This window comes from Bos indicus, chromosome 29 (assembly GCF_029378745.1).
Source record: "Bos indicus isolate NIAB-ARS_2022 breed Sahiwal x Tharparkar chromosome 29, NIAB-ARS_B.indTharparkar_mat_pri_1.0, whole genome shotgun sequence".
Lineage (NCBI taxonomy): Eukaryota > Metazoa > Chordata > Mammalia > Artiodactyla > Bovidae > Bos > Bos indicus.
In genome coordinates, this window is record NC_091788.1 from 45,734,708 (window position 1) to 45,757,985 (window position 23,278).

The 23,278-nt window shown below is 57.2% G+C and overlaps 2 protein-coding genes and 1 long non-coding RNA gene across 10 annotated transcripts; 2 read left to right on the forward strand and 1 right to left on the reverse strand.

Annotated features, from left to right (window-relative positions):
- The first annotated feature begins 273 nt into the window (after positions 1-273).
- ANKRD13D (ankyrin repeat domain 13D) lies at positions 274-12,421 on the forward strand. Of its 5 annotated transcripts, XR_011564894.1 has the most exons (17): positions 274-530; positions 1,071-1,206; positions 1,325-1,449; positions 2,376-2,421; positions 2,510-2,653; positions 2,890-3,079; positions 8,341-8,407; positions 8,774-8,855; positions 9,078-9,139; positions 9,248-9,378; positions 10,202-10,359; positions 10,467-10,583; positions 10,674-10,837; positions 10,916-11,004; positions 11,354-11,614; positions 11,854-11,932; positions 12,226-12,421. XR_011564894.1 is itself a non-coding variant. In XM_070782676.1 (16 exons), exons 1-15 carry the CDS (start codon positions 441-443, stop codon positions 11,565-11,567), a joined length of 1,815 nt encoding a protein of 604 aa, XP_070638777.1. In that variant the 5' UTR covers positions 274-440; the 3' UTR covers positions 11,568-11,614; positions 11,854-11,991. The 5 variants fall into 5 exon arrangements, 4 of the variants coding, with proteins under 4 accessions (XP_070638777.1, XP_070638778.1, XP_070638779.1 ...); XM_070782676.1 differs by lacking the exon at positions 12,226-12,421 and having other exon boundaries at positions 11,854-11,991; XM_070782678.1 differs by lacking the exon at positions 12,226-12,421 and having other exon boundaries at positions 390-530; positions 948-1,206; positions 11,854-11,991.
- A 222-nt stretch (positions 12,422-12,643) lies between these two features.
- SSH3 (slingshot protein phosphatase 3) lies at positions 12,644-20,461 on the forward strand. 2 transcript variants are annotated; one of them, XM_019955123.2, is made up of 14 exons: positions 12,644-12,858; positions 13,378-13,418; positions 13,929-14,160; positions 15,099-15,217; positions 15,299-15,370; positions 15,706-15,771; positions 15,857-16,045; positions 16,127-16,220; positions 16,469-16,597; positions 16,690-16,736; positions 17,540-17,686; positions 17,903-18,103; positions 18,194-18,467; positions 19,508-20,461. In XM_019955123.2, exons 1-14 carry the CDS (start codon positions 12,793-12,795, stop codon positions 19,778-19,780), a joined length of 1,950 nt encoding a protein of 649 aa, XP_019810682.2. In that variant the 5' UTR covers positions 12,644-12,792; the 3' UTR covers positions 19,781-20,461. The 2 variants fall into 2 exon arrangements, with proteins under 2 accessions (XP_019810682.2, XP_019810683.2); XM_019955124.2 differs by having other exon boundaries at positions 13,381-13,418.
- LOC109554543 (uncharacterized) lies at positions 14,685-23,185 on the reverse strand. 3 transcript variants are annotated; one of them, XR_002180169.2, is made up of 3 exons: positions 23,040-23,185; positions 16,459-16,722; positions 14,685-15,384 (listed from the first exon to the last, which is right to left on the reverse strand). It is a non-coding gene; the product is annotated as an uncharacterized lncRNA (long non-coding RNA). The 3 variants fall into 3 exon arrangements; XR_011564897.1 differs by having other exon boundaries at positions 22,986-23,175; XR_011564896.1 differs by lacking the exon at positions 23,040-23,185 and adding an exon at positions 22,857-22,992.
- Between the last annotated feature and the right edge of the window lie 93 nt (positions 23,186-23,278).

Consider the following 23,278-nt stretch of genomic DNA (forward strand, 5'->3'; position numbering starts at 1 on the left):
GCTAGCTGCACCCTGGCCCCGCCCCCCGGAACGCCCTCCGCAGACCCTTCCCGGCCAAGACCCGGGGCTGAGACCCGGGGCCCGGCTTCTGCCCTGGCGCCCGTGGTCGGCATCGCTGCTTGGCGGCGCCCCTCGCCCGTCCCCAGCGCGCGCCAGCTCCGCCGAGGTTTCGATGGCTGCGAAGCAAGGCGGGCACCAAGCCCGACGCCCCGCCCCGCCCCGGCACCGCCCCGCCCGCCGGGCCCCCCCTCCCAGCCGCCTGCGCCGCCGCCGCCGCCGCCACTGCCGCCGGGGGCGCGGGGGCTGCGGTGGGCGCAGCTCCGGCGCGGCGCGGACTGGAGGCGAGGGGCCTGCGCCAGGTCCCCAAGCCGAGGGGTTACTGGGCCGCCCCCGCCGCGCCCGCCCGCCCGCCCTCCCAGGATGCGGCGCTGAGGCCCAGCATGGCAGGCCCGGGTCCCACCTTCCCGCTGCATCGGCTCGTCTGGGCGAACCGGCACCGCGAACTGGAGGCCGCGCTGCACAGCCGCCAGGTTAGGAGGTCCACCGGGTCCCGGGGTGGTCCTCCTGTCCCCCACCCCCAAATCTGTGCTCTCCATCCCGGAGGCTGCCCGCCCGGCCGTCTCTCCCCGGAGGTCCAGAAGTCCAGGTCACCTGCCCCTCGAGCTTGGGCTCCTGGCCTCGGGGCTCCCAGCGCTGGGCCTGGGCCTGCCGATCTCCCCACTTCGCACTGCATCCAGTCTCCGAACTCGCGCTGCACCACTCCTGAGCCCAGGCTGAGAAAAGCAGCTTGGTCCTGGTCCCCAGGCCAGTCCTGACTCTTGACGTCAGCGGCTACATCTCTACCTGACCAGACGCCCCCCTCCACCGGGCCCCCAGCTCTGACTCTGGCAGAGGGCAGGAGAGGTGGGCAAGCCCTTCCCACCTGCCCCCCTCTCTTCCCTTGCCAGGACACTCAGGCCACTGGTGCCATTTCCACCGCCTGTCTGCAGTGACTCCCGCCCCTGTTCATCCCCGCGGCCTCCTTGCCCTGGCCTCTCCTTACTTGCCCTGCTGTGTCCCATCTCCCCCAGCATGACATTGAACAGGAAGACCCCCGGGGGCGCACCCCGCTGGAGCTGGCCGTGTCCCTAGGGAACCTGGAGTCCGTGAGAGTCCTCCTTCGACACAATGCCAACGTTGGCAAAGAGAGCTGTCAGGGCTGGGCAGGTACTGCAGAGGCAAAGAGGGGCTTGCTTGAGACCGGCAGCAGGGGGTGGTGTGGGGGAGTGAGCGGCCCAGACTGGGGCCGTCTAGGGAATGCCCCTCAGGCGCCTGGTGCCCCCAGTCCTGCAGGAGGCCGTCAGCACTGGGGACCCTGAGATGGTGCAGCTGGTGCTCCAGTATCGGGACTACCAGAGGGCCATGCAGAGGCTGGCCGGCATTCCGGAACTGCTCAACAAACTCCGCCAGGTGCAGCAGGGCGCGGGGGTGTGGCCCGTGTGGGGAGCGTGGGGCGCCATGGAGGGGGCCATGACAGACTCTGTGGGGTCACCCCGCCAGGCCCGGCCGTGGAAGGACACCCAGCCTGTGCCGCAAGCTTTCCTGACGCTGTCAGTGGGGTCCCTCCCTCTGGACCCCAGCCCAGGGTCGGGCAGGAAAGAGGGGCATCCCGGCCCCCGTGGCTGAGAGCGGGCCCTTGGGGAGGAAAGCCTTTGCCAACGTAGAAGGTCCTCTATGATGTGTCCTCTCTATGTGTCTCTGTGGTCCAACTCACCCCCTACTCCAGCCAAACCCTGCCGAGGAAAGGGTGGGCCTGAATAGGTCTGCGAGTCCTCAGGCTATAACCATTTGCAGGCCAAGGGGCCAGGCTCAACCCCACCACTGGCCTGCTTATGTGCCAGAAATCTCAACAGAGCTTTAGGTGGTGGGTCTCCTGGTTCACGCACATTTCCTGGAAGGAGGATTTCATCCAACTTAGCAAATGTGGCCTGGACCCCAGTCCCCCCTTCTCAAAGCACACGGTGGGCAGGGGGAGGGGTGCCCCGCTGGGAGAGTTCACTGCCTTGTGCCCTCCACCCCAGGGGTTAGGCCCAGAGGGAGTCACTGTGTCCCCTTTTCAGATGAAGACTCTGGGACCCAGAGGGGACAGATGCCCTCAGGCCCCCCAGCAGGCAAATGGTGGGCTTGAGCCTGGGCCTCAGGCCTGCAGATGCTGATAGCCTGAGGACCTGTTTAGGCCACAGATGGCCCACCCTTTGCTGGGCAGGGTTTGGCTGGGGTGGGGGTGAGCTGCACCACAGAGACACATCGAGACCCGCCAAGGGGCTGGGCGCCCCACGGGGGCTGGCCCTGCTGCAGGCAGGGAGGGCCCTGACCGGCATTCTGGTCTCTCTCAGGCCCCCGACTTCTACGTGGAGATGAAGTGGGAGTTCACCAGCTGGGGTGAGTGGGGGCCTACCTCTTGGCTCCCAGGGGGCCCGGGGTGGGGCCTGGGGGAAAGAGTGCCAGTGACCTCTGTGACCCCCCACAGTGCCCCTGGTGTCCAAGATGTGCCCGAGTGACGTGTACCGTGTGTGGAAGCGGGGTGAGAGCCTGCGGGTGGACACCAGCCTCCTGGGCTTCGAGCACATGACTTGGCAGCGTGGCCGGAGGAGCTTCATCTTCAAGGGCCAGGGTGAGCTTGGGGGGCGGGGGTGGGGGGTCCCCGCCAGTCTGCAGCAGACCAGGGTCCCAGGCCTTCCTGTGAGGACAGGGCCATCCTTTGTCTGATGGAGGTGGGGTGGGGGGACCCGGAGCCTGAGGCCATAGCCGGCAGCAGCGGGCGACTGAGGGGTCCCGGGGGGGGCCCCGTGGCCGCCGTCTGGACCTCATGCTGATCGGTCACCTTCACACCCTCGTGCTGGTGCGCAGAGGCCGGAGCCTTGGTGATGGAGGTTGACCACGACCGGCAGGTGGTGCACACGGAGACGCTGGGGCTCGCGCTGCACGAGCCCGAAGCGCTGCTGGCCGCCATGCGGCCTAGCGAGGAGCACGTGGCCAGTCGCCTCACCTCTCCCATCGTCTCCACGCACCTGGACACTCGCAATGTGGCCTTCGAGAGGTCAGTTGGGGCCTGGCCACACCGCGGGTAGGGATCTGGTTCAGGCCTCTGGGAGGCTGAGCCACCAGCAGAGGCCTCTTGGATGGGGCATGGGGGGTCACTGCAGGCCCAGTGACTCCTGGACCACCTGCCAGTCTGGGACCTGTGACACCTTCAGGCCCCTGCACGCCTGTCTGTACTGGCAGCTGTCTCCCAGGGAGGAGGCTAGGTCAGGGTGTCCCCAGTTTCCTGACTTCTGACCTCACATGCTTTCCCGTGAGACAAGGATTGAGGCTGTGGTCCAGGGCAGCTGTCTGTACCAGAGCTGGCTTCTCAGGGGTGCAGGTGTGTCTAGGCCAGGGTCCTTTGTGAGTGGCGAGGAACCTGTCACAACAACACATACCCCAGTTCCAAAGCAGACTTCAGAAACACTTGAAGAAAAAAAAGAAAAAAACAGCTTTCTTGTGATAATAATTTTATATACCATACGGTTTACCTGTTTTAAGTGTACAATTCATTGGTCTTTGGTATATTCACAGGTATGTAACCAGCACCGCCATCCAACTTTAGAACATTTTTGTCACCTCAAAAAAGAAACCATGACCCCTTTCATCGACTCCCATCCCCTCATCCCCGCCCCCAGCTAATCTACTTTCTGTCTGCATGAATTTCCCTGTTCTGGATCTTCATATGAATAGAATAATACAATCTGTGCAGTCTTTTGTCACTGGCCTCTTTGGCTTAGCATAATGGTTTCAAGATTCATCCAAGCTGTAGCATATAATGACTTCATTGCTTTTCACGGCCAGATCCATTGTATGAATACCCCACATTTTGTTCATTCATTTGTCCGTTGACGGTCCTAAGGATTATTTCCACCTTTTGACTGTTGACTATTAGACTATGAATAGCGCTGCCCTGAACGTGAGTGTACAAGTTTTTGTGTGGATGTCTGTTTTCATTTCTCGGGTATTTACCTAGGAGTGGAATTGCTAGGTCATGTGCTAAGTAAACACAGATGTCTAATTGAAGAGCTGCCGGACTTCACTGAAGGGGCTGTGGCACTTTACATTCCCATCAGCAGGATATGAGGCTTTCAGTTTCTCCACATCCTCACCATCACTTACCACTCATTTATTTCTTTGTTTGGGGGTTATCACCATCCTGGCAGGTATGAAGGGGTACTCGTTGTGGTTCTGATGTACATTTCCTTAATGACTAATGATACTGAGCAACTTTCATGTGCTCGGCCATTTGTGTATCTTCTTTGGAGAAGTGTCTATTCAGATCCTTTGCCCATCTTACAAATTAGGTTATCTTTTTAATATTGAGTTACAAGAGTTCTTCAGGTATTCTGGATATAAATCCCTTATCAGGTACGTGATTTGCAAACATTTTCTCCCGTTCTGTGGGTTGTCTTTTCATTTTCTTGATGGTGTCCTTTGAAGCACAAAAGTTTTTGATTTTCCCGAAGTCCAGTTAATCTATTTTCCCTTTTGTTGCTTGTGCTTTTAGTTTTATATCTAACAATACTTTGTGGTCAAATCCGAAGTCATGAAGATGTTCCCTTATGTTTTGTTCTGAAAGTTTTCTGGTTTTAGCTCTCGCACTTAGCTCTTTGATATGTTTTGAATTAATATTTGTATATGGTGAGAGGTGAGGGTTCAGCATCATTCTTTTGTATGTGACTATCCACTTCTCCCAGCACTATTTGTTCAAAAGACTATTAATTCCCATTAAATGGTCTTGGCACCCTTGTGGAAACATCAGTTGACCAGAGACAAATGGGTTTGTTTCTTTATTTGCAATTCTATTCCACTGATCTGTATGACTCTCTTGATGCCAGTACCACACTATCTTATTAATCACACATTGCTTTGTAATAAGTTTTTGAAATCAGAACATATGAGTCTTCCGACTTTGTTCTTCTTTCTCAGGATTATTTTAAGTATTCTGGGTGGGTCCCTTGCAATTTCATATGGATTCCAGATTCAGTTTGTTTCTACAAAGAAGTCAGGTGGGATAGTGTTTGTGTTGAATCTGTAAAGCAGTTTGAAGAATAGTGCCATTTTAATAATGTTAAGACTTCTGCCGTGAACATAGGTTATTTTCCCATTTTAGACCTTTAATTTTTTTTCAGTGATGTTTTGTAGTTTTCAGAGTGTTTTGCACTTAGAGTAAATAAATTTATTCTAATGTATTCTTTTTGATGCTACTATAGATTATTTTCTTAATTGCATTTTCAATTGGTCATTGCAAATCTATAAAAACATAATGGAGTTTTGTATACTGATCTTATATCCTGCAACCTTGTCAGACTCATTTTTTTAGTTCTAAAGGGTTTTTAGTGGATTCCTCATGATTTTTTGTATGTAAGATCATGTCATCTGTTAATAGTTTTACTACTTCCTTTCCAAACCAAATCCCTTTTATTTCTTTTTCTTGTCTAATTGCTTTGTCTGAACTACCAGTAGAATGTTGAATGGGAGTGGCAAGAGCAGACATCTTTATCTTGTTTCTGAGCCTAGGGGGAAAGGGCAGTCTTTCATCATTTAGTGTGAGGTTAGTTGTAGGCTTCCCTTTGTCAGATGGAGGAAGTTCCCTTTTGTTGCTAGTCTGTTGAGTGTTTTTATCATGAAAGGGTTTGCTATGCTATGCTATGCTAAGTCACTTCAGTCGTTTCTGACTCTGTGCGACCCCATAGACGGCAGCCCACCAGGCTCCCCGTCCCTGGGATTCTCCAGGCAAGAACACTGGAGTGGGCTGCCATTTCCTTCTCCAATGCATGAAAGTGAAAAGTGAAAGTGAAGTCGCTCAGTCGTGTCCGACTCTTAGCGACCCCATGGATTGCAGCCTAACAGGCTCCTCCGTCCATGGGATTTTCCAAGCAAGAGGTACTGGAGTGGGGTGCCATTGCCTTCTCCGATGAAAGGGTTTGAGTTTTGTCAAATGCTTTTTCTGTGTCTATCGATATGACCGTATGACTTTTATTTTCATTCTATTGATATGTGTTGTTGTTCAGTCACTCAGTCGTGTCCCATTCTTTGTGGCTCCATGTATTGGAACACACCAGGCTTTCCTGTCCTTCACTATCTCCAGAGTTTGTCAAACTCATGTCCATTGAGTCGATGATGCCATCCAACCATCTCATCCTCTGTCGCCCCCTTCTCCTCCTGCCCTCAATTGATGTTGAACCAATCCTGTATCTCTGGGATAAATTTAGCTTTGTCATGGTGTATAATTCTTTTCATATATTGCTAGATTTGGTTGGCTAGTATTTTGTGTCCATATTCATAAGAGACAATGTTTTATAGTTTTTTTGCACCATCTTTGTCTGGCTTTAGTATCTGGGTAATGCCTCAGAATGAGTTAGGCAGTGTCACCTCCTAGTCTATTTTTTGTAAGAGTTTGTGAATAATTGGTGTTAATTCTTATTTAAAAGTGTAGTGGGATTCTTTGGTGAAACTGTCTGGGCTGGGCTTTACTCTGGGTAGTTTTTTGTTTATTTTTATTTTTACTACTTCAGTCCCTTTTCTCATTACCAATCTATTAGACTGTCTATTTCTTGAGTTCATATTGGTAGTTTAGGTCTCTCTGAAAGTGAAAGTGAAGTCACTCAGTCGTGTCTGACCCTTTGGGACCCCTTGGGCTGTAGACTGCCAGGCTCCTCCGTCCATGGGATTTTTCCAGGCAAGAATACTGGAGAGGTTTGCCATTTCCTTCTCCAGGGGATCTTCCTGACCCAGGAATCGAATCTAGGTTTCCTACGCTGCAGGCAGACTCTTTACCATCTGAGCCACCAGGAAAGCTCTAGGTGTCTTTAGCATTTGTTCATTTTATCTAAATTATCTAATTTGTTGGGGTACAATTTTTAACATATTGTTTTATTTATAACCCTTTTTATTTCTGTAATGTCAGTGGTAATGCCGTCTCTTTCATTTCTGATTCTGGTAATTTGAGTCTTCTCTCTTTTCCTGTCAATTCCATTGATCTTTTCAGAGAACCAGCTTTTGGTTGAATCAGTTTTCTCTATTGTTTCCTATCCTTCATTAATTTTCACTCTGATATTTATTATTTCCTTCCTTCTGCTTGCTGTGGATTTTAGTTTGCTATTTCCCCAGTGTCTTACTATGGAAGATTGGGTTACAGCTATACATCTCCCTGTGAGCATTGCTTTAGTTGTGTCCCACAAGTTTTGATACGTTGTATATTCATTTCCATTCATCTCAAAGCATTTTCTGATTTTACTTTTGATTTATCGTTTGATCCATTGGTTATTTAGGAGTGAGTTCCTTTCCACATACTCATGAGTTCCCAATTTTTTTTTCTGTTTTTAATTCTAATTTCATTCAGTCGTGACTGGAAAACATCAGTCTGCCGGTTCAGTCGCTCAGTTGTGTCTGACTCTTTGTGTCCCCATGGACTGCAGCACGCCAGGCTTCCCTGTCCATCACCAGCTCCTGGAGTCGGAGAACATACTTTGTATAATTGCTTTCCTTTCAGCTTTGTTGAGGTTTCTTTTACGGCCGAGCATGTAGTCTGTCCTGAAGGATGTGTATTCTGTTGCTGTGGGGTGAAGTGTTCCAAGGACATCTATCAAGTCTAGTTTATAGCGCTTTCAAGTCTTCTGCTTCCTTGATCTATCTACTCGTTCTTTCCCTTCTTGAAGGTGGGGTTATAAAGTCCTCAACTATTATTGAGTCAGACATATTTTTATTTTTAAATTTTTATTGTGGAAAATTTAAAGCACATAGAGTAGTATAATGTACTCATCACTCAAACTTTAACATGTATCAACATTATGCTTTTTTTTTTGGCTGTGCTGTGTGGCATGCGAGATCTTAGTTCCTTGACCAGGGATTGAACCCATGCCCCCTGCAGTGGAAGCACTGGCCCTAACCACCGGACCACCAGGGAATTCCCAACATTTTGCCAATCTTGTTGAATCTACTCTTGCACACTTTTTTCCTTTTTTTCTTTTCCTTTATTTTAAAGAACATCCCAGATGCTTTATCAACAGTACATGCATCTGTACGTGACTGTAACGGATAAGGAAGTTTTTAAACTGAGCCCCAACACTGTTAGCAAAAGTGAACAATTCCCGCAGTACTTCCTCGCTCTCAGTCCTCTGTTCATTTGTCCGAGCTGTTCAGGCAGCCTCTTCAGGGTTCCTGTGTGTTTCACGGCGGGAAGTCTAACTGGAGGGGGTCTTTGGAAGGGACGACTTTGGCCAGAGTTGGGGGGGTGTGAGTCCTCATGAGCTCCTGTTTGGTCTGTTTCAGGAACAAATGTGGTATCTGGGGCTGGCGGTCTGAGAAGATGGAAACCGTTAGCGGCTACGAGGCCAAGGCAGGAGAGCCTAGTGGTGGGGGCTGGGGTAGGAGACAAGGCCCAGGAACTCTGCCCCTTCTCCGCATCCACCCTGTGTGGAGGGAGAGACTGAGCAGTCCACGGGCTCTGGAAGCCCCGTGTGTCCCCTGCTGAGCCCACAGGGATCACCCACAGCACAGACCCCTGCCTGGATCGCCAAGATGAAGCGAGGAGCGTTTCCCCTCATTAGTGACTCCCTGGGGTTCAAACCCCACCGCCTCCACTGCGGGGAGCGAGATCTCACCTGTCCCTGGAGACAGGAGGCCTTGGGTCCTGTGCTAGTGAGGCTAAATGTGGGGAACAGGCTCCGAGCCCCCAGCTCCCCGTGTCCCCCCTGCTCCCCAGGTGTACAGTGCCACCAACGTGGAGCTGGTGACACGCACACGCACGGAGCACCTCTCTGATCAGGACAAGGCGAGGATCAAAGGTAAACCGAGGTGCGCCTGCCTGCTGCCCAGTCACACCGTATGAGGGGGATCACCCTTGTGTGGGGTCAGGGCCAGAGAGTCTGGGCCAAGCTGGGAGGTGTCCCCATTCCCATCTACTCTGCCTCCCACTACCCAGGAGGCTCCCAGGGTGGAAGGTGGGTGTGGGCAGTCTGGGGGCAGTGGCCCCAGGTCCCCTGATGGGCTCCACCCCTTCTCCTTAGGGGGGAAGACTCCATTCCAGTCCTTCCTTGGCATGGCCCAGCAGCACTCCTCCCACAATGGGGTGAGCCAGGGCTGGGGGGCAGGTGCTGGGGGCTGGCTGGCAGGGGCCACTGGGCAGGGCCAGGCCAGCACCTCCAGAGTGCTAAGCCTAGTCCTGGGGCCCACGCAGGCTCCTGTGCAGCAGGCAGCCAGCCCCACAAACCCTACAGCCATTTCCCCCGATGAATACTTTGACCCCAACTTCAGCCTGGAGTCGAGGAACATCGGCCGCCCCATTGAGATGTCCAGCAAAGTACAGAGGTGAGGTCTGGGGGCTGGTTGCAGGCTTCCCTGTGTGCCCCCAAGCCCTTGTAGACTCCCCTCACCCACGGGGCTCCCTGGAGTGGGGGGACCATTCACCTAGCCAGCTGCCTTCTAGACTATTCCCTGGGGGTAGGGGCCTGGCTTTGGCTACCATGGTCCTCAGCACCCAGCTTGGGGCTTTGCTTAGAGGCCGGGTCGCTCTTTCTGGTGAATGAATGGATGGCTTTCTATTCAATTGAATGAGCACCTGCTGGGGGCCAGTTTATGGCAAAGGGGAAAGGCCCAAGGCTCTCACACCTCCTGGCTTTGGGGCCAGAGGAATCATCTTCCCCTCCGAGAGTTTAGAGCCCCCTTGGTAAAATGAGAACAGTCACATTTGACCATCCGCTCACAAGGTGTTGGGAGGCCCTGATGAGGTGTGAGTTCTAGAACTTCCCATGGGCCCTGCACTCTACCTGGAGCTTCACATGGGCTCCCTCAGCCAGGGGCTGGGATGTGACCCTAGTGGTACAGTCCTAAACTGTGTGTGTGGTGGGGAGGGGGGATGCTGGACCCAAGAGGAAGCCATGTGCTGAAGCCACGTGCGAGGTGCTGGCTGTGGGCTGAGGAGGAGGAGGGGCCAGGCTGAACCTGGGGCCTGGGGACAGCCTGGGCTGTAGGGCCAGAAGGACATAAGCTCCCAGGGTAAGGAGGCAGGGGCCGCTGAGCAGAGAGGGCCCCCCAGGCCAGGCAGAGAGCATGCATAGAGGTAGAGTAGGTGGGCCTCAGCAGAGGGGCCACCAGAGGTTCCTTGACCCACATCCTGCGGCTGGCCCGTCAGGTTCAAGGCGACTCTGTGGCTGAGCGAGGAGCACCCGCTGTCCCTAGGGGACCAGGTGACACCCATCATCGACCTGATGGCCATCAGCAACGCTCACTTTGCCAAGCTGCGTGACTTCATCACCCTGCGCCTTCCGCCGGGCTTCCCGGTCAAGATTGGTGAGAGGGTGGGCGGGGCAGCAGGAGGGTCCCAGGCAGCACCGCCCCCGCCCCGCCCGCCCCGGGGAGTGGCGGCAGGGCTGGCTCAGGCTGCCGTCTCCTCACAGAGATCCCCCTCTTCCACGTGCTCAACGCCCGCATCACCTTCAGCAACCTGTGTGGCTGCGATGAGCCCCTGAGCTCAGTTTGGGTGCCGGCGCCCGGCTCTGCTGTCGCAACTTCAGGTACCGCTGCGGGCGGGCGTGGGGCCATGAGGTTCGCCCGCCTCTGTGTGCCGGGGAGGGGGCTGAGCACGACCCCTCTGCTGCACCCAGGGAATCCCTTGCCCTGTGAGGTGGACCCCGCCGTGTTCGAGGTGCCCGAGGGGTACAGCGTGCTGGGTGCGGAGCGCAGCGAGCCCCTGCGTGACGAGGATGATGACCTGCTGCAGTTTGCCATCCAGCAGAGCCTGCTGGAGGCGGGCACGGAGGCGGAGCAGGTGGGCTGCCGGCCGGGCCGGGCCCTGGGCGTGGGCCTGGGTGGCAGAGGTGACAGCTCAGGGTTCTGGCTGCTGCAGGTGACTGTCTGGGAAGCCCTGACCAACACCCGGCCTGGTGTCCACCATGCCCAGGCCACGGCCTACGAGGAGCAGCTTCAGCTGGAGCGGTGAGCTTGCTGGGACCTAGCAGGGCCAGGTCTCAGTCCTGCCCTGGCTCAGGGTCTTGCCAGCCCTGGGGGCTCTTGGCTGGTGGGGGGTAGGGAGTGGGGAGGTGCTGGCCCCAGGACCCCACACCCTCTTTGAGGCCATGCTCCATCTTCAGGGGTGCCCACCAGGGAGGGTGGCAGGCATGAAGCCTGGGGAGACAGGAGCCTGCCATGTCTCTTCTCTCCAGTCTTCCCGTCCCAGCCTCCCTGCCCTTATCTGCTCCCTCCACAGCCGTGGCCCAGCCCTCGGTCCCCTCCCCAGCTTTAGCGCTCACTGGTCTGCTCTCCCCTCTCATACCTGGCCTGGAAGGGCCCTCCAGGAAAGCCTGCGGATGTCCACAGAGCCCGGGGGTCCAGGCTCCCCACACAGGACGCCCCCAACCCCGGCCCCCCCCAGCTTTGAGGAGCAGCTTCGCCTGGCCCTGGAGCTGTCCTCTCAGGAGCAGGAGGAGCGGGAGCGCCTGGGGCAGCAGGAGGAGGAAGACCTACAGCGGATCCTGCAGCTCTCGCTCACCGAGCACTGAGCCCCCGCCCTCGGGAGGGCATCTGGGCTGCTCCCCCACCCACTTTTGTAATTTATTTATTTATAAACACTCAGCTGCTGGGCTCAGGGGCCTGGAGCCCTAGAAGGGGGGAGCTGGCCTTGAGACCAAGATGGAAATAAAGAGACCCTTAGCAGCAGGCTTGCTCTGCTCAGTGTGGGGTTGGGGTGAGGGGGCCTGGTGGGGGGTACCAAGGCGAGACACTGGGTAATGGCCTTAGGACTTGGATTTGAATCCTGACCGTGGCCCGCTTGGCTTGTTTCCTCAGCTTTAAATGAGACCCCCTCCAACACTCAGGGCTGCTGGGAGGGTAAGATGAGCCGACAGGTGTCAAGCGCCCTCACTGGGTAGGTGCTCCGTGAACATCACTTCCCCTGAGGCCGGTCCCACCTGCTGGAGACCCGGGCTTTCCTGGAATTCGGGAAGGGCAGAGGCTGGTTCTCCAGGTGGCTCGGAGGTGGCGTCCCCGCAGCCCAGGCCTGGGTTCCTGCCCCTACCTACCCTGGCAGGTTCGACTGCAGTGACATTAGACAAGTCACTTCCCTCTGCCGCGGCCCTGAACCTGCTCAGCCCCGCCCAGCTTACCTCCAAGGTGGCCCCGAGGACCCCTTGTGAGCCTGTGGGTTCGTTCTAAATCCAGCCTGACATCCCCTGAAGCCGAGTGGAAGTGCCAAGACCAACTAGCAAAAAGAAAGAAGTCTGGGGTGCCTCCACTTAAGACCCACCGTGTCTGGTCCTCTCCAAGACTTGGGTCCTCACCCCTGCCTCCCTGGGCTCCACCTCTGCGGGGTAACAGGATGGTTGAGGCCCAGAGCACAGCTCAGGTGACCCAGCCGGGCGGAGCCGAGGACTGGGGCGGGGGCGCCTCCTGGGAGGAGGGACCGAACCCTGGAGCGCTGCGCAGGCTGTCTTTTCCCGCCGCCAGGGCCCGGCGCCTCACCTGCGCCCCGCCCCCCGGCCCCGCCCCTAACGTGCTTTGAGGGGCGGGGGCGAGGCGGAGACGCGGAGGGAGGGGCGGTGGCCACTGACTGCGGGCTCCGCAGGCCGGGCTGGACGGGTGTCTGGCCCTTTAAGGTCCGCCCCGAGGAGGTGCCAGGCCCTGGTGGCGCCGGACTCTCCTTCCTGGTCCTGCGGGGCAGGGACCGTCCGCGGGGCGACGAGGGAGGGCGCCGCGCCATACCGGCCCAGGGGCCCCCGGCCTGACCCCATGGCCCTGGTCACAGTAAGCCGCTCGCCCCCGGCCAGCGGCCACTCCACGCCTGTGGGGCCCACGGTGAGTCTGGCTTGGCTGTGGTCCTGCCCACGCAGTTGGCTGCCAGTTGGGCCTGGGGGAGTGCTTGCTGCCCACGGGCAGCCTCCCCTCAAGCCTGGGGGTGTGCGGAGGGGGCCTTCACGTCTCAGGCTGGAGCTGCTTGGGGGAGATCTTGAGGCAACCAGGAACTCGGACCAAGGCAAGATCCGGAGCCCCGAGCGCCCGCGGAGGCCCTACCCCGCTCTGGGCCCAGACCTGGGCCAAACCCTCAGGCATCTCCAGCAGCGCTCCCCCTCCCTTACCTCCGGCTGCCGGCCTGGACCTGGGCCCGGCCCCGCCAGTGTCTCCACGTGGAAAGTGGACTGGAACAGAAAAGGATTTGACACCCTTTCTGGTTCCTTTCCCCACTGCATGCGGGGGGGGGGGGGGGGGGCGGGACGAGGGAGGGGGCGGATCCCTGCACCCCCAACCCCAGCACCCTGAACCTGGGGAGGAGTCCTTTCCCACCACTTTACTCTGCCCTGGGGGCTGCCTTCTCAGCAGGACCCGGTGTCCCAGCGCAGAAGCCGGCTCCAGCGAAGGTGAGCACCTCTCCCCACACACACACCTCCATCCAGCCACCAGGCTTGGCCACTGCCCTCTGGGAGGACTTGCAGCCAAAGCCAACTACTTAGTATGTGGGGACAGAGTTGCTAGTGGGCACAGCTGGCTGCCTTTGCTTCCATCTTCCCCCAGTCAGTTGAGGCTCCTTCATCCACTATCCTGGCCCTGGCTCTGGCCAATGGCAGGGCCTGAGGACTCCTGGGGCCCCACCAAGTTCACAGTTATTTATTGAGTTAGGCAGATGGGAAGGGAAAGTTGGGCTCGAGGCTTGAGAGCCACCAAGGCAGTGGTTCCCAAAGCACTGAGGTGGCATCACCTGGGAACTGGGTAGGCACCTTCTCAGGCCTCCTCTCCAGGCCCACTGACTCGGGATGGGGGCCAACACCTGATTTAACAAATCCTCCAGGCGGTTCAGGGGGGTTGACTCCCCTGTCCTGAGGGGTGGGATGGGCTGTCACGGTGTCACTTTTCCCCTGCTCCCCTTCCAGGCAGAGCTTTGCAGTACTCCGAGGGGCTGTCCTGGGACTGCAGGATGGAGGGGATGATGGAGATGCTTCCAGGCCCAGCCCAGAGCCAGCGGAGGAGCCCCCCGGGGAAGGGCAGCCCCACGGGGACCAGACAGACAATGGGCACGGGCCCCCGAGTCCCGGTAGGCAGGAGCAGAGTCAGCACCTGTGCCTCATGGTGGAGCTGCTGAGGCCACAGGATGACATCCGCCTGGTGAGGGCCCGTCCAGAGCCCCCTGGTCCCCTGAAAGGGGACAGAGCCACTCCTCAGGTGGGAGGGGAGAGTGGAACAGAGCCAGTGTGTGTTTGGAGAGCAGTGATGTGAGGGCAGGGGGCACCCTGGGGAGCGTAGAGGTTACCCAAACCACGATGACTCTGCTGTTTCAGCTAGCATTGTTTGAACAGGCCGAGGTGGTGTCTTCAGGTCTCTGGAGAGAGCTGGGAGAGGATAGGGAGGTTTGTCCCACCTGAGCCTATAGGGCAAGATTAGGACCAAGAGTGGGGAATTACCCAGAGGTGGGTTTCTGTTCAACCAGCACAAGACCTTCCTGACCATGTAAGGTGCCCACAAAGGGACTGGTGCTCAGGGGGGCCTGCTGAGCGCCCACCGTGGGCTGGTGTCCTGGAAGGGCCCATGTGAGGATGGGACACAGGTGGCAAAGTGAGAACCAATTCCTGGATGCCTGTGGAACATCTCACTGTCTACAGCAAGATGGGAAAAACGAGACACAGTCAGTCTTGTAAGGCAGAAGAAGCACCACCCTTTATTGTGAGATTGGGTCCTTAATATTTCTTTGGTAACAAACATTTCTCGAATCAAATTATGGTAATGGCAACTGGAAAGGTGTTTTTTAAACTTCCTTCCTAGCAGGAAAAAAAAAAGGGGGTGATGTCATGCCCACACTCCCCTTTTTTCCCCCACGTACATCCCCTTTGAGAAAACTCTTTTTAAACATTTTAATGGACCATTAAATCCCAAAGCTGGGAACCACTAGACTGTAACCCCTGATCTGGTATCTGGGGAGGGAGGGGTGGGTGCAGAGGGAGCAGGTGGAGGTCTGTTCCCTACCCAGATGTGTGTCAGTGGGGGTGGGGAGAACAGGGCCCCTGGGCCACTGCAACCCCAGGCTTCTTCCTTCCCGTCTTCTCCAGGCAGCCCAGCTGGAGGCGGCTCGGGCCCCCCGGCTCCGCTACCTGCTGGTCGTTTCCACCAGAGAAGGCCTGAGCCGGGATGAGACGGTCCTTCTGGGCGTGGACTTCCCTGACAGCAGGTGGGAGCAGGGGGAGGAGGAACAGGAGGGCCTGTCTGGGAGGCGCTGGTGCTGACGGACCTTGCCCTCTGTCCCCGCCAGCTCCCCCAGCTGCACCCTCGGCCTGGTTCTGCCTCTCTGGAGTGACACCCAGGTGTACCTAGATGGAGACGGGTAAGACGTGGCACCTGGAGGGAACGGAGAGGAGAGAGAAGGGCCAGAGGGTGAAATAACCAAGTGTGATGTCTGCCCAGGGGGTTGGTACTGGGGAGCACCTGCAGAACTCTGGGCTTGGCCTACTCTCTGCTCCACCTGAGATCCACCATGTGAGCCTGGGCGAGTCACCTAACTTCTCTGGGCCTCAGCTGCCCCACATTTGCAAATGGCTTATTTTGAAGCTCAGACGATCTGTATATGTTCTGAGGACCAGCCTGGTGAGGTGGCTAGTGGGTAGCCCTCTCAGAGGTGCTGTTCTAGAGCCAGGTCCCACCCCACCGGGTCTCCCACAGGGGCTTCAGCGTGACGTCCGGCGGGCAGAGTCGGATCTTCAAGCCTGTCTCCATTCAGACCATGTGGTAAGGGGTGTGGCTCCACCATGGCTGCAGGGTCCGGGGAGGGCTGCTGGGAGGACGGTGTGACCCGGCCTCCCCTCTGTCCCAGGGCCACGCTCCAGGTGTTGCACCAGGCATGTGAGGCGGCTCTCAGCAGTGGTCTTGTGCCAGGGGGCAGTGCCCTCGCCTGGGCCAGCCACTACCAGGACAGACTGAGCTCTGACCAGAGCTGTCTTAACGAGTGGATGGCCATGGCCGACCTGGAGTCTCTGCGGCCTCCCTGCGTGGAGTCCAGCCGGTCAGTCTGGGGAGGGGGCTTGGGGGGAGGTGCCTCGGCAGAGAGGGGAAGGGGCCCTGCACTGACAGGCTTGGGTCCCAGGCCCTCAGAGCAGGAGCAGATGGAGCAGGCGATCCGGGCCGAGCTGTGGGAGGTGCTGGACACCAGCGACCTGGACAACGTCACTTCCAAAGAGGTGGGCCTGGTGCGGGGATGAGTGGGGAGCTGGGCCCTGGGTGGGGGCCCTCTGGCTGGGCACCAGAGTGGTCCTCTCCATGGAGCCTCCCCTTTAGTGCTCCTCCTGTCTGAGTTGTTCCCACGTGCTTGGCCTCAGCTTCTCTGCTGTGATGGGACGCAGTACTGTCCTCAGAGGCCCCAGAGGGGAGGGTGGGGCGTAGGAACCTTGCAAGGCGCCCCAGCCTCGCCTCACCCACCTGCCTGCAGATCCGCCAGGCCCTGGAGCTGCGTCTGGGATGCCCTCTCCAGCAGTACCGCGACTTCATCGACAACCAGATGCTGCTGCTCATGGCCCAGCAAGACCGGGCGTCCCGCATCTTCCCCCACCTCTACCTGGTGAGGTAGAGGGGCTACCTGCAGGCTGGGGGTGGGAGGTGGGGATGGCCAGAGCCAGCAGAGACCAAATGACACGCTCTCCCTGTTCCCAGGGCTCAGAGTGGAACGCAGCGAACCTGGAGGAGCTGCAGAGAAACAGGTAGGATTTCGAGCCCTCTCACAACTGCCCACCCTCCATCTTCCCCAAGGGGAGACCTGGCCAGAAACTCCCAGAACCCTCTTGGCAACCGCTAACTCTGCTTCCAGCTCCACCCCAGGGCTGTTCCCCTCCTATGGGCTTAGGCCAGGACAGGGGAATACCTATCTTGCTGATTTGCTAGCAGCTCCCTGGTCCCCTCTACCCTCTCCCTAGCTGTAAAGCAGAAAAGCCCCTCTCTGCCTGACCACGTCTCTTGGAGAAGGAAGGGCCCCTCTCTGGCTGCCTGCTCCCAACACTTCAGTACCTTGTCCACCATGGGCTTTTGGGAAACCTATGACAAGGGTCATAGGTTTTAGCTATTGCACATCCAGCCAGGCTCAGCTGAGCTCCAAAGCCCTTCTCTGGGGACTTGCCTGGAGGTCCAGTGTTAAGACTCTGCACTTCCAATGCAGAGGGTGTGGGTTCGAGCCCTGGTCAGGGAACTAAGATCCCACGTGCTGCACAGTATAGCCCCATTCCACCCCAAACCCCCACCCTGGAAAAGCCCTAACTGACTTCTGATGGTAAGATAAGGACTTGTGCTGCAGACGGCCTGCAGCTACCTGGGAGCGAGGCGGGGGCGGGGAGGGGAGGACAGTACTCAAGCCCAGTGGGGTAAACTGATTTGCTCAAGGTCACAGTCACCTCCTCTTCCCACCACAACTGCACCACCCCCGCCCCCCACCCCGACCCTCAGCACCGAGAACACTCAGCGCCCAGGGTGCGCTGGCTCCAGGTCAGCCGGGCTCGTGCCTGGGCTGCAGGGTGAGCCACATCTTGAACATGGCCCGTGAGATCGACAACTTCTACCCCGAGCGCTTCACCTACCACAATGTGCGCCTCTGGGACGAGGAGTCGGCCCAGCTGCTGCCCCACTGGAAGGAGACCCACCGCTTCGTGGAGGCCGCCAGGTAGGGCCATGCCACCCCACCACCCGCCCCACCTCAGCCACCTGCCCTTTGCAGCCTGTGCCCATCGCCTGCCTGCCCTGCCCTCCGCTTTGCTGGCTCTCAGGGCCCTCACCTCCTTTCCCCTATGCTCTGGGAGGGGAGCCTGCGAGCTGCCCTGCCCCTGCACAGCACAGCAACGGGTGGGGATGGGGAAGCTGACCACGTGTGGCTCCACAGGGCGCAGGGCACCCGTGTGCTCGTCCACTGCAAGATGGGCGTCAGTCGCTCAGCTGCCACAGTGATCGCCTACGCCATGAAGCAGTACGGCTGGAGCCTGGAGCAGGCTCTGCGCCACGTGCAGGAGCTCCGGCCCATCGCCCGCCCCAACCCCGGCTTCCTGCGCCAGCTGCAGACCTACCAGGGCATCCTGACTGCTAGGTATGCAGTGGAGGGACAGGGAAGGGGGCGTGTGGTGGCCGCTGGGGGTGGCCGCTGGGTCAGGAAGCTGACTCAGGGCCCCCCTCGCAGCCGGCAGAGCCACGTCTGGGAGCAGAAAGCGGGTGGGGCCTCCCCAGAGGAGCCCCTGGCCCCCGAGGTCTCTACACCGTTCCCACCTCTTCAGCCAGAACCGGGGGGCAGTGGGGAGCTGAGTATCATGGGGTCAGAGGACAGCCAGGCAGCCCCAAAAGAAGCGCCTGGGTCACGGCCCCGTATCAACCTCCGTGGGGTCATGAGGTCTATCAGCCTCCTGGAGCCGCCCTCCGAGCTGGACAGCCCCTCCGGTGATGCTGACCTGCCAGAGGTGAGCCTGCGGCCACGGGAGGAGCCAGGCTGAGGCAGGGTGGGGGCCTGAGAGGAGGAGGGGGCAGATGGCGGGAAGACGAAAGAGCCCAGGACTGAGGCTTGGCTTGGCCCTGAGCACGGGGCTCCTGAGCAGGCGGGCCATGCCCTGGTCTGCTCCTTTTCATCCGCTCAGAGCAGCAGAGGAGACACAGGGAGGACAAGTGAGCAGGAGCACAACCTTGGGACAAGGCTATCTGGCGGGCTCCACGGCCAAACAGCCCTAGGCTGGCAGCTGCAGGCAGCTCTCGGCCTGAAGAGGGGACTTGGTTCCTGAGGCTCAGGGCTGCCCAGACTTGGGAGAGCATCCTCCCCAGGCCAGGAGCTGCACAACCAACTGCTGAACCCAGATGGGTGTGGACGACCTCAGCACCCGTTCCCAAAGCAGAGGGGCAACCCATCGAAGGATGGGGGTGCAGAGTGTTCACAGCACTCACGCAACCAAAGTTGTGGCTGGATAGCTGAGCACTCTCCCTCTGCTGAGAGCTGCAAGGCACAAGTCTAAGACCAGAAGCTGGCCCCTGCCTTGGGAAGTCACCCCCTGCCCCCGCCATGTGACTTGCGGCCAAGGTGGCTAACCCAGAGGAAAGACAGAAAGACGGCTCATCTCACAGAGGACGGGGACATTTGGGAGAGGCTTCCTGGAGGAGGCGGCTCTGGGTGTGGAAGGCTGGGGGAATTGATGGGGGGTGTCAGTGTTCCTCGCCCAGCACCCAGCTCAGGGCCTGGCATGGAAGACATGTCCCTTGTGGCACATGGGACGGACTGTACAAAGTAATGGGGGCAAGAGGAGGAGCGGGGGGCTAAGAAGGGCTTCTGGAGGCCACACGGGCAGGTGAGGAGCAGGGGCAGGAGGCCTGGGGTGCTGCCTTCCCTCCTAGGGAAATCTGACCTGTGAGTAGCTCAGTGTTTCTGAATTCACTCAACAGACATTCTGCATCTACCCTTTTCACAGTCCTGCCCTGTAAAGAACCCCCTGACTCTACAGTCTCACTCTTCCAGGTTTTTTCTTCAAAAGAATCTTCAGATGAGGACCCTCCCCAGCCCTTCCCTCAGCCCTCAAGCGCCAAGGGAGGCCGGCAGGTCCACAGGGGGCCTTGGCCTGCCCTGAAGTCCCGCCAGTCTGTGGCAGCCCTCAACAGCGCCGCCCTGGTGGCCAGCCGGACCCGGGCCTTCCAGGAGCAGGGGGAGGCCGGCTGTGCGTCCACACCCAGGCACCAGAAGATTGTGAGGCAGGCCAGCGTGGACAGCAGTGGGGAGGAGGGCGAGGTGTGAGCCCCCACGCGTGCCCCTGCCCCCGTAGACACAAGCAGAGGCGCCCGAGCACAGCTCCCGGGGCGAGCGCCCCTCAGTCCTGTCTGTTCACAGTCCTCTCAGGAGGAGGCCGCAGGCTCCTGTTACTACAGCCTCAGCGCCTACAGCCTTAAGTCTCCGACCCATGTCCACCTCTCCAAGGGCTCAAAACTTTCTCCATATTTGGGGATGTGGTAGAGACTGAAGGTGCCTTTCGGGCAACAGTACCCTAGCTTCATTCGCAAGTGCTGCCTGAAACACACACTTGAAGCCACAGATGTAAAAAACAGAGTTTCCCAGTCAGAAAGGCTCAGGCTCCCTCCCTCTCCCACTCCCTGTCCCACTCCCGTCTGCCTCATCCCCCCAGCCCTGCCATTTCATTCCTGAGGCCCTCCAGAGAACCATGGGCCCCCCTGCAAAGGCTGAGAGTAAACTCCATCCTCAGTGCCAAACCCCTCCGATGGGGCTGGCGGTCGGCCTGCCTCGCGCACCCTGCGAGCAGCCTGAGTCTGCTGCGGCCCCAGCGCCCTCACCAGCACTGCATGGAGCCCCGGGCACTGGGCCAAAGAGAGCCTTCTTTGTGCTTCACAGCCTCTGGCCAGTTTTTCGTAGTCTTAATAGTATCTCGCTTTGTACTCAGAAATAAAAAACATTTTCATACCATTTTCAATTTGATGATAAAGCCTGTCAGTCCACTCTTTCTCTGGTTACACGAGGAGTCTGGCCTCTCGTTACCCCTTCCAGTCTCCTCACAGTTCCCAGGTATCTCGTGACAGGCCCATGTGGGCAGTGGTGTGTTTGGGGTGGGGTGGGTGGGAGGAAGAATGGGGAAGAGAAGAGAGGCCCTCATCTCCCAGGGCAGGGCCTGGGTAAATGCTGGCTGCACACGTCCCCTCCGGCAGGTCAGCAGGGGAACAAGTCTACACTGGGCAGGAGGTGCTGACGCTGTTGGGGCAGCGGAAGGGAGTTACCTATGAGGAAATGGAAGCTGCCAATGCCTATCTGGACAGGACCGAGCCTGTCCCGGAAACTAAGGTTCCTTTTGCACACTTGCTGCTAGTTCCTGAGCACACTTTGGGTCCCAAGAATCTTCCTGCTACAATGCAAGAGAGCCTCACTTTCTAAGCCAACCCACCACTGCCAGGGAAGAAGGAGCCACGATGGTCCTTTCCTCTGCCAAGGGGTTCTCTCTGTTCAGTTGCAGTGTTCAAGAAGAGTAGGCAGGCCCACCGCTGGCACTCCTCTCCCCACTTCCCAAGATGATGCAACACGGTGCCCTATAACTCTAGTCTGGTTGGGGGCGGGGAGTGGGCGGGTACAACTCCTTCCCTCACAGCAGACCTCACAGATGGGAGCTGGTGGCAAATGTTCTTGTTAACTGAGACTTCACGCTCAGTTCTAGGAGTGACTCTCTCACCCAGACCCAGGTTGGACCCCCAGCGCTGCTCTAACCCTGGTGGACAGAGACAGGTTCTAGCCCTAGCTTTATCACTTGCATCTTAATTCACCTTAAGTCTCTGTTTCTTTCTGTAAAACAAAAGGATTAAACTAGGAAATCCCTAGGCTTCCCCCTCCTGCTCTGATATTTTAACAATACACGTCACCTGTACATTGACAGAATTCAGCCTCAATGTGCCCTCTAGAAGAGGAATCGCTTTTCTGTGGGTAGCAGGTTCAGCATCACAAGGTAAGAGTCAGAAAACCTAGATCTGAGTCTTGACCCACTAGGCTGACCCACCCTACTGAGCTGAGCCGAGAGGGGGTTGCCTGCCGTCTCAGGCAACCACGGTTCCCACCCAGGCTGCCCTGTCAGCAGTCCGAGGCCTAGGCTGGGGGGAAGTGGGGTGACAACGTCGGGCCCTGCCCTCCTGAAGTCTGTGCAGCTGGGAAGGCAGCATCCAATGAGGAACTCAGAGCTGCGGGGCCCACCGTAATCTATGGAGGACTCTGAGAAGTAAGAATTCACCACGTGGAGAAACAAAAATGGGAAGGGAAATTATCTGCATCAAAAATGCAGATAAATGATTAAGAACTATATGTATACTGGGAGTTTCCTGGTGGCTAAGTGGTTAGGATTCCAGGCTTTCACTGCTGGGGCCTGGGTTCAATCCCTGGTTGGGGAGCTGAGATGCCTCAAGCCAGGTGGCACCCCTACACCCTGCACCAAAAAAAAAGAACTATATGTATAGATAAAGATCACACAAATTGCTAGAGGGGCAAAAAAATACAGTATCTTAAAAAAAGATATAAAATGAAAATAGCATCTCCATCTGATCTTGCCCTCCAATCCTTCACAGGCAACCACTGTTACCAGCTTGAATCCCTCCAAAAACATTCCATGCTTAAGTCATCAAATATATTTGTATATTCTTTTTAAAATATAAATTAAATCATTATTAACATCCTGCATTTTGACAATTTTTTTCATATCACAGAGAGTTGCACATCAATACAGTAAGCTCTGCCTAATTTTAACAATAACCACACATATCCTCTTTAATGATATCCATCATTATTTAAGTGGTCATCTATCGATGGTGATTTGTTGCTTTGTTTCCATTTCCACTAATGCTTAATTACCTCTGTATATACTTTGTTGTGCACACATGACCATTAATTTCATAGTATTTCTAGAATCGCTGAAGCAGAGGCTATGAGCATTGTTTCCATTTTTTAAATTTTATTTTTCTTTAAAAAAATTTTTTTTTATTTTTGGCTGCTCCACCTGGCATGTGGGATCCTAATTTACTGACCAAGGATGGAACCCACGCCCTCTGCACTGGAAGCACAGAGTCCTAACCACTGGACTGCTAGGGAAGTCCCACTATGTGCATTTTTAATTCTAAAAGGCACTACCTAATTTCCTTACCAGAAATTGCACTACTTTACAGAGAATGGGAATGCCTGTTTATGTTCTTAAAGGACTGTCCAATCTGCACATCAATCATGTCATATAAACCTTGCAACACTCTCAGAGGAGAAATGGGAGCCATTACAATTATCACCCTTTTTAGAAATAAGGAAACCGAGGCCCGGTAGCTCCTGGGCCAGCTCCCACCTCCACATCGTTCTTCCTCCGGCGGGCCCGGCTCGGCCCGGCCTGGGACGAGTCACCAGCCAGGGCATCCCCTCCTCAGGGCAAATTTTCAATCGGCAAGACGAAACCATCCGAAGACCGCGAGCCCACCTCTTCACCTCGCCTCCCAGACGCCTCAGAGCCGCGGCTACCACGAAAAACTACCTTTCGGCCTCCACGGCCTCTCCTACGCCGGCAGCACCCAGAAAGGGCCCAGGCCGGCCGTGGAACCTGGCGGCTCAGAACGGACTGCGACGCTGGGGCGCCATCTTGCGTCTGTTCTTCTGGCCGCCGGATGACAGTCTGGAAACCACATTTCCCAGTGTGCCTGGCGCCTTCGCGCAAGCGCGAAGATTCCACCCCCCCCACCCCCACCCCCCGCCCCGTTTCCATAGGAACCTCAC